General features: G+C 28.7%; 1 protein-coding gene across 2 annotated transcripts in view; it reads right to left on the bottom strand.

Moving 5' to 3' along the window:
- LOC117172153 (sphingosine kinase 2-like) overlaps window positions 1–10,635 on the bottom strand; it is a 50,521-nt gene that overhangs the window by 5,759 nt on the left and 34,127 nt on the right. For both annotated transcript variants that reach the window (XM_033359955.1, XM_033359957.1), the window contains exons 2-3: window positions 5,953–6,304; window positions 2,208–2,579 (exon numbers count right to left, since the gene is read on the bottom strand). In XM_033359955.1, the coding sequence (XP_033215846.1) occupies window positions 2,208–2,579; window positions 5,953–6,304 (724 nt within the window). The remainder of the gene's footprint in view (window positions 1–2,207; window positions 2,580–5,952; window positions 6,305–10,635) is intronic.

Raw genomic sequence — 10,635 nt, 5'->3', positions numbered from 1 at the left:
GGGTGCTAATCTGAAAAATTGCACCCGCTTCCAGCGAAATCGCGGTAAAATTTCAGCCACAACCACGTCTCACAACCGTGAGATAGGTGGTTATATATATATCAATCAAGATTTTTACCCTTCGGATTTTTTTTTATTCATACTCCTCCCAGTAAAAGTTAATTATCAAACTTGTAAATAGTATATAAAATACTATAAATACTATAGAATTTAAAAAATAATTCAGGCTGGAAAAAATACTTTATTAAATATTTAATGCTCAAGTAATAAGATGCACTTTTCAACCATTTTCGAGAAAGCGGCTTTAAAAAATTCGCGCACATTACATTGACCGTAATGCGAGAGTCTTTCAAATCCCGGTTACATCGGACACTAGCGCTCCTAGTTTATTATTGCAATTTACTCTTAAATTTATTTCAATAAAGCTCAAGTATTCATTTTTATTCATTTTTTTATACGAAAGAATTAGGTTTTTCAACATTTACCACTTTTACTTAAAGAAAAGTTTTTTTTTACAGAAAATTCTCATTTTTTTATTCAATGGAATGTTTATACTTTGTTTATTATTATTTTCATACTAGATACAAGAAAAATATATAAAAATAGTATAATAAGAATAAAATAAATATCAAAATATAAATAAACAACATTTTCTACGGTTATTATTATAATATTTATATTTTGGAATTACATTTATAAGTGATGTTTCTCAACAAAAAATTGCACAAGGAATCAGAATTTTGCAAGAATGTTACATCGAAAAATCAAAAAAGAATGCAAAAATGTGTTTCTTACGTGCAAAATAGAAAAATGTTACAAATAATTTTTTATTCTTAGATATTTTATATAGATTTAATTTAACGTAGGAGATTATCTTTTAATAAGTTCCAGATTCATTTTCTGACATCCTTGTAAAACAGTTACTTAGTTCGCGTAAAATTATAGACCTGATACTGGGTTCAAATTATTAAATTAAAGAAACTATTAAATATTCATTCAATATTTCTGGAGTCATTTTACAACTTTTCTTGTGGAGAATTATATGAAGAACTGAGAAAGAATAAAAATATCGTTCTAAGAGGTAGTTTACAAAATTTTAAGGGTTCTTTTCTATCACTAGTACAAATTTCAATATTTACAACGTCATTCATAATTTATAATCATTGAAATATATAAGCGGTGTATTGCGAAATACTAAAATGCGATACGCCATCTAGTACCAAGAATCAGAACTAGAAAGAGTAGGTAGAATTTTAATGATGCATTTTAAGTTGTGCATATGAGTGTTTTTGTGCACATCGTGTACGGTAAAAAAATTTTTTTTGTGAAAAATATTTTGCTATAAAAAAAAGAATTATTGTATTATTTACTGTATATTTAATTATATTTTTATTTACTTATAATGTATTGAAACTTGCAAGACAGCAAAATAATTTTTTTTGTTTAGAAATACTTTTTTGACAGAAATTTGATTATTCGCTATACAAGATGGAAATTCGTTCTGAAACGCTTTGTTTTGGATAAAGAATTATTCTGACTACTCTGTTATTGTTTTGAACTCCATAAAATAATAGTTAAAAAACTCTTTTATGCAAAAATTAAAAAAACATCTTTAAAATTCTAGCTACTCTTGCTAGTTCTGATTTTCGGCATCAGATAGCAAAATGGCCGACCACTATTCATTAGTCATTTTTAGCGTTTAAAGATCTTGTACGACGGGTTGAACATATTTTTTAATATATAAAAAATAACGCAATTATTTTTGCACGAAATGAAAGGAAAGTGTGGGGTGAGACAACAATAAAATTTTTTTTTGTCACCCTATTGGACATCCTGATATTCAAAATAATTTTTTTAAAGAGTTGACCAAGACTCGATCTTTAGAGAAAGGGCAGTAAGGATATATGATTAATGCTTTTGTTTATTGAATTTATAAAAGAATCTTTAAAATCATAAACTCAAAAGAAAGTCATACATTCTAATAGAATTGAACAAAAAAGCCTTAGAGAAGTGCGTTTAAAAAAATTAATTAAAAAAAAACGTAAATGGAAAAAAGTCAATTTGTGTTACCGAATTGCAGAAAAATATTTTAAGATATTTTCTTGATTTGTTTAAAAGAAATATTCACATAATTTGAATATCAGTCCTTTGTCATATAAATTGGTATTGTTTAACAGAATGAAGTATAATGAATGTCTAGAATTTACCGGTCCAATTCGTCTCCAAAACTCTTGGAATGTGGTATCTTGGCATCCTTGGTTTGATCCTTACGATAAATGCTATCATTATTTAGGTTTTCCACTACCGGCACCTTATCGTAGGGAAGGTAAGAGACTTTGCCTTTATATGTGCGAAGTCCGATAAGTCGAGCTAAACTCCACACCGTGAATCTTTGCCCACCAATTGCTCGGAGAGTCTCACTTTCAATATCAATGTCTGCCAAAAGACCCCAGGCAACTGACAGAAAGGAAAAAAATATGTGATTTCTCGTTTCGACTCGAACCAAGTCCAACGCTGCTTTTCTCGATTTCACCACTGAAAGGGCACTGATCATCATCGGATTGTGATTGTAGGGTTCTCTTAAATCATACAAAATATTTGAGTGTTTAGTATATAGATGAAAATATTAACGAGAGACAAATTTTATTTTATTATTTCCTATTTAATGAATACAATCAAATAAAAATCCATCAATGTTTTACAAAATTTGGGTGGGACTAGATTTTTTTTGTTTGTCTTTTTATGCAAACACTTTCAGAGCCTTTTAATTTTGAAAAATAAAGTAATGGATAAAAAGCTAATTATGACAACAAATAAAATTAATGTAAACTTCCTGGGAAATAGCAAAGCCAATTAAGGTAAAGTTTTGTTACACAAAATTAATTATTCATTATATTTTAAAAGCTCCATTTAAATTTTCTAGAAAAAATAATTAACCATAAAAACTTTAGAAGAAAAAAATGTAAACCTAAATTTAATTTTTGTGAATTTTGGACTACAATAATTTAATTATTACCATTTTTACTAATAATAGTCCACAAGTGTTCGCAACTAGTATATTCTGTTCACAGCATGGAGTGGGTTCTTAGTGATGCTTTTAATTTTTTTTTTCATTATTTTATTTTGAGATTCAATAATAATGTTTAAATTACAAATATTAGTAAACCAAATCAATTTTATATATTCAAATTTAGAATGCAGCTAGTAATTATTGTAGATTTTGATAAACTAACTTTAAACTGAAACTACCATCATATCACTCATAAAGCTATGGAAAACTTTCAAGTTGACTGCGTTCTAATTTTTTTTTGTCGGTAAGAATTTAAATGTTATAATTACATTGTAAAAATACGCGAAAGATTAAGTTTAAGACCATTGTAGGGAGTTTCCTGCAAGTAGCCTTGGCCCTAAATCGATAGAATCCAAACGTAAGCAGCCATGATTGGCAACCTTGCCGCGACCCCGCGAGTTGAAAAAATGCGTTGGTCAGCAGTTCTAGGAACTCCTAAGCCGCAGGGCCCAAAACCGCGGGTCTAGTGTAAGTGTTTTGAATTTTAAAATAATTGTGCAAATTTACATAGTAATTATACATTTTGATTTTCAATCAATTCTTTAGATTGATTAAAAGTCATTTCACTCATAAAATTATTAGAAGGTTAGAAATTTACTGCGTCCAAAACCATTTCGAATCTATGTTTAATTGTAAATCCTTTCAGGTTAGAAATAATTTTATTCCTAATAGAAAGATTTAATACATGCACAATGTAAAAGTAACAATGTTCAAAACTAAATCGTTTTTGGATATTTTTAAATCAAAATATTAAAGTTTCACACTGGACAGCTGATTATTTCCAAACTTAGAAGTATTAATGTTTAGATATACGTAAGCGTACAATTAAATAATATATTCAATTGATAACTTATATGAAATTGAGATCAATTTTAAATCTTCGAAATCGTATAAAAAAACGAAATTTTTAATTGAAATTAATATTTTTTTAAATAAATTTATTTGACGTTGCATTTAGGTTCTTTAAAATTCTTTTTCAGTTAATAAGTTTTTCATTTTTTTATGAGTAAAATGCTTGGAATAAAGAAGAAGCCTTCAACATTCATAATTTCTGATAAGGGTTTCAGTAAAAATAATTAAATTGATCAAATCGATTACTTTATCGTGAATGTGCGAACATGATATATTATTTTTATCTGTAAATTAAAGTGCGAGGAAAAGCCGTGTTTTGAAACAAAAACAAAGAAATTATTAAATATAATTATTCATGTATAATTATTAATGTATTTCTTACACAGATTTTATTTTTTGAATGTATAAAAGTAATGTTAAATAGTAATGAAGCACCAAAAAACAATAATAGGTTGTTTAAACAAGTTTTATAAATAAATTCACTTGTTTAGCTTTTTTATGCATAGAAAGATTTTTTTCCTGGAGATATTTTCTTTTCGTCTAAAGAATAAAACTTGTACATAATAGAGTGCTATCAAAGAGCATTTGTTATTGTTACAAACAATTCTCATAACAAAATTTGTTTTATTATATATATTGTCTTGAAAACTTATTCCATAGCAATTTACAAGTATTCATTGTCGATCGCCTACAATTTAAAAATGGTTACATTTGTTACATTTTAAATTACTCTTTCGTAAGGCTTAGTTTTTTAGAATTCTACTATTTTAATTCTTCAAATTCAGATGGCAGAGAATGAAACGATAAGAAAATCGAATAAAACGATCTTTTAGAAAAACCATTCTACCGTCCCTTTTTTAATCGGCGTGATATCGGAACTTCCTTCTATTTTTAAATGGAATATGATGGAATTTCAACAATATTTTTTTTTACAAATGTTTAATTGCCCAAGTATATAATTATGTAATCATAGGCAATTGCTTACAATTATATGACGCATTCGTTTGCAATCATTCAAAATTAAATACAACGTGTAATTGTGTAAATAGATAATTTGTTATGTTTCAAATTGCTTTCAAAAATAATAAAAAAGTGAGAATTAGGAATGTTTGAAAAATATTGAGATATTTCGATTTGCATGATCAGGAATTTTACCCTGATAATAATTTTTCAATCAAATATTACTCCTTTCGTACTTTTATCAGGTGAACCTAAATTTAAAAGAATAATAGTCAAATGACAGACCAATAATTCAAATGATAATTGGGAAAGTCTTAAAAAAGATACAATGTTAATTTTATAACGAAGCATTCAATTAAAATTTAAAACTCTAACCACGCAAATATATAGTTTCTGTTCGAAGTGGAAAATTTAAAATTATTGCTGTTATCGGTATTTTATTAAGTTTTGTTCACAAACCAAATGAGATTCCTAAAGTGGATCACAAAATACAGTGCTGCAATAATCAATTGAAAATTTTTTTGGTTAGAATTTGTTCTAATTTTCATACCTACTATACATGAGTATTATTTCAAGCTGCTAAATATTTCAGGCAACAGTATACAAAACTTATACAATTGTCAGATTGTTTAAATCTGTACTATAATGCTTACTATCTAAAAAAGAGCCTACGTAGAATGGAAAATATATTTTTTACAACAAGAAATAATAAACTATCAAGGGAGCACAACGATGGTAAAATTTAGGCGGTGGCCGGCAGTTCAAACAGATCACGTAAGTTAACCGATACGATGACAGCTAGTGCTCGGATGGGTGACCGTTCGTAATTTTGGCTTAGTAGTGTTTTTCATTGTATTTAATTTAATTCATGTCGAACAGCAGGTTCGAAACTGAGGGTTGGATTGTGGGTATTCGATATGATATCGAATGTCTCTGATAAGCTTTCATGGTTTCTTTTATACTTTTCCTTCAATTGTAATTGCTTATATTTAGGGTTACTGAGTGGTACTAAATTTGAGGTATGAAAAATATTCAAGTACATACTATAATGAAGAGGTGAGAAAACTTACTGTCTAGCATATGCGATAGACTTGGCTAAACCATTTCCAGATCCACATGGAATCACGCCAATAGGTAATTCCTTTATGGCTCTTTCCCAATCCGGTCGTTGAAAAATACCATTTACTACTTCGAAAACGATTCCATCTCCACCCACCATTAGCAATCCACTCCATTGGTAGATGTCTTTTGTTCGAACAAAATCTCTGGCATAGTTTGAATATCTCGTGATGTGGATTTCATACGGTTTTTCAGCTTCCGAAAGAATGGGGTGGATTCTCCTCTGGAATGTTTCCCGCCCTCTTCCAGGTCCCGACTTTGGATTCAAGAGGACGAGAATTTTCCTTTGCTCACCTGGACATGCTGCAATGAAAAAACAAAAATTCCATTTTATTTCAAGTTTTCAGGGTTGCCAATAAAATTTCATTAAGAAATGAAATTAGAAGTCTGGGCCATTTAATTTTTTTAATTCAAATTTAAAACCTAAACAATTAAAAATGTGCAGTATTGGAATTTGGAATTTAAATCAAAGCCTTTTTTATGATAAATATGAGGCTAAACTATTTTTGAGGCTAGAAAAAATGTTCTTCCTCAAAATTTAAATTGTCGTATATTTTTCGTGGACAATGCAAGATCAGGGTATCTACTAACCGGTATAATCGATATTTATGTCGATTATACATATGTTTATAAAAAATTCAAACTATCACGTTAATGAAATCTGCAGAGATAATGAAGGCATCGTTATTGTATTATTTTCGTCACATTATGTGTAAAGAAATTTTTCAAATGTCTAAAGACAGTAATTGTAATGTAATTGTATTCACTTTTACTCTACATCAAAAACTACAAAAACACACGTATCGAACTGAACATGAGATCTTCATAATCAGAAGAAAATTTTGAAAAATATAAAAAACGTCATTATGGGGTTTTTATGAAAATCAACTTTTTATTAATTTCAAAATAATAATCGCCATTTTCAATTCTTAACTTTTTCACATTTTTCTGCGGATTTCGAAAAAGGACGATAAAACTAACTAGAATCTGAATAAAATTGGAATATCTGCATCAGATGGAAAAATATAGAATTTTAAAGAACAATTTAAGTTAAAAAAAATATCAAAATTCAAATACTCATAACTTCATGGACAGTTTTTTCCTTTAAAGCAGAAAAATACATTTTCACAAATTTTCTCTAGAATACATATTGTCGCGGACAGATTCTGCATTTCGACGTGCAGATACTTCCTTAATTTGAAGTGTATTCGATGAAATGTTTAGTTTTATACATGCTTAAAGTTTTGAAGTGTTATATTTTGAGTAATCTTGACCGTTTATATTTTAAATTTAAAAAAAATGTATATAATAAAAATCGTAAAAGAAACGGAAAAAATTAGTATATTAAAAAAATGCTGCAGCGACATTAAAATAAGTGACATTAATATTAATAAGTATTAACTTAAAAGTCAATAGAGTGAATACATCCCATGCATAGAATAAAGATTCTCATTCTTGTATTAGATCTGAATCAATTTTATCAATTGAAAGACATAATAATTGGAATTTTCAAATCCAAGGCTTCAAGCAAGAATAACTTTCACTTGGATGCCTTAAAAATGAGACGATCGTAGAATTATTCTTTTGAAATGACTTAATAATTAAATTCTTTTTAATATCCCAAAAATCCTTCAAATATTTGCATTTAATTTATAAGCATTATGATTACTTTGGGGCTGTTTTAATTTACAATTTAATTAAGTCCAACCTAAATTACATCATTCAAAACTTCGATAAAGAATAACAAATAAGGAGATAATGGTGATAAGTTTTTTCTTTTAAAATTCTGATCATACAACATGGATAATAGTAGGCAAAAAATTATTCCATCTGCATTAATATTTCATAATCCTACCTAAAGAAACTAATAGCGCGTGTGCAAGTAACGTAATATAATGAACATATTTTTTAATCGTATCGTAAGAATTTTAATCGATAAACAACCCATTCGAGATAAAAAGATATATTATCTGTTGTTATTTGGCGTTTCTTAAAAATGATTTCTATTTGTACTTAAGGATTTGCTTTAATAACCAACTTTGTTATTTAAAAGAAACTAACAGATGGATTAACTATTATTATTATTATTATTATTATTATTATTATTACACCATTAAGCCACTCTATAAACTGATAATAAGATTATAGAAAGTTTCAGTGAAAAGTTCCTGGAAGTGAAATACTAATCAAGAGGTTATGGGAAAACAAAACGTATTCATATTATGAATGGCGCTTTGGTACACAAGACTTTCTGTTTAATCGTCTATTTAATTCCTGATGCCATTGTATAATATCAATTTTGCTTACACTGGTACTTCAAATGGTACCTAATTTTAAAACACCTGATATAAAATGTTGAAGACAAAACATTCGAATAAAAAGCTAAATTCGTCTAAATTCTTCATTTTATAGATGATTATTGTACTGAAAGCATTTGCAACGAGATAATGTGTACACACTGTACACATTGCAATACTTGGATCACGGACCCTATCAATTTTCATTTGAGAATAAAACAATCAAAAATATAGATATAAATAAAAATTTCAATAGATTTGATAATATTATCTCTGGTTTATTGATCCTAAGTTTAATTCTTGTCATAATTTAACAGTATACTAAAATAATCCGAAATAAGAAGTCATCGCTAAAGTTTAAATAAGTGTGATAATAACGAGACGTAATGAAAATGCATTCGGCCAATGACACAGTGTCAGTGCCAAATGCTTTAAAAGAAAATTAAAAATCGATTCTCTTTAGTTAAATCAAAAGTGAAAATGATGGCTGGAAATTAAATCGAAATACCAATCTGTGTAATATTCATCGGGATTTCAATTATTCTCCTAGAAGCCTGCAACAGTTTTTGGCTCACATCGACTGGCTCGAGTCCAAGAAAAGATTTTTTGTATGTATTAATTTTTAATGTCTGCATAATCAACAGTTTAATGTTACGTAAAAGAACTAAAGAGTTCAAACAGTTATGCACATAATACAAATATTTATGTATTTAACGAGTGACGAAATGAATTTTTTGTAGACTTTTTGCTGGATAAGTTAAAATCGAAGATTATCATACATATTATCAATTGACGCTTCAAGATTAGGAATTTTATTCACAGAAGCTATAAACTCGCATCGCGCGTGCATTCGAATTCAAACGTGAATAATGAGATAATCTGAGTAAGATAAGGAAAATGTCAGTAATTTTCTTCGACTCCTTTTTTCATGAAATATTTTGCTGATACTTTATTAAACATAAAGTGGATTAGCACGTACATACATACTTTTGCGTTTCAAAGTTTAGAATGTTCTTTGTATTATTCTACTTTAAAATAGTTAAATATGTAATCAGTATTTTTGATAAATTCTGTTACAACTCTATAAAGGAGAAAAATCGAATTTTGTTTCTGCTTTTCTCTTTTTCCAAGAAACTGTCCCCTTTTTCATTGTTTCAATTAAATTCTAACTATAGAAAGAGAATCCAATAAGAAAATACAACTATTTTTTGTTTAAAGTTAATTCTTTTATGTACTTGAAAAATCTACTATTATAGTTTTGGTTCAGAATTCATCTTCATTAGTTAAAAATTCTACTATTTTGTTGAACATTTAGCGATTTAGATAGAGTCCCGGTGGCTCAGACGATAGCGCCAGGCTTCCAAACAGGAGAACTGGGGTTCGATCCCTGTGCCGGTGGAAATTTTTCTATGTCCATTAAACCGGGGCTTTAAACTGTAGGTTCCCTCAAAAGAGGTCAGTGTCCTTTCAGGGAAGAAGCTCCATGTCGAGGGTACTATTCCTTGGGAATTTCTGAGCGACTTTGACAGGCATAAAAAAGAATCAGCGATTTCCGTGCGAAGAGGCTCCATGTCGAGGGGACTATCGCACGCTGGTCGCTGGCAATTTTCGAGCAATTTACATGAATGTGGCACTAGGGTGGCTCAAAAACGCTTTTTTTCTTTAGAGGTCAACGATCCCCCCAATTTCATTCCAAATCCAAATTTTTATTTTTTTATTTTTCGATTTGAGCAGCTCCCGGTTTTGAGTTGAAGTTGCCCATGTAAAATGCATGGGGAAAAATTACTTTTTTGACACCTCTAACATACCCTCACGAGTACCTGAAAAATACCCTTAAAACAAAAACTGTCAATTCTTCATGAAATCGACCTTTTGAGCACTATATTCTCGTTTATTTTTACTTCAAATTACTACTATGGGTCTAGTGGTATATTTTTTTTTTTGAATAAAGTTAATCAAACATTGTTGATAAATATTCCATTGAAGATATATTAATAATTTTTATTGAAAAAATATTTAAACAAATTCCATTTGTTTAAGCAATTGAAAATTAAGAAACTAATGTTCATAAATATTACTCTTGACCAATGGTGACTTAACCAATGCCTGATAGAAGAAATTCTTCGTTGGATAATTCTCTACAGGTCACCATACTTTCACGTCACATTTTTTCAATTCCTAAAAAATTATTCTAAGAACTCAAAAAAGTGATTTTTCCCCATGCATTTTACATGGGAAATTTCAAGTCGAAACCGACACCTGTTAAATTGTTAAAATAAATTAAAAAAAATTATGGAATTTCTTTTTTCCGATTTGGAATAAAATGGGGGGGGGGGG

The sequence above is a fragment of the Belonocnema kinseyi genome, chromosome 4, assembly GCF_010883055.1.
Source record: "Belonocnema kinseyi isolate 2016_QV_RU_SX_M_011 chromosome 4, B_treatae_v1, whole genome shotgun sequence".
In the NCBI taxonomy this organism is placed as follows: domain Eukaryota; kingdom Metazoa; phylum Arthropoda; class Insecta; order Hymenoptera; family Cynipidae; genus Belonocnema; species Belonocnema kinseyi.
This window is presented reverse-complemented; position numbering and strand designations above follow the sequence as displayed.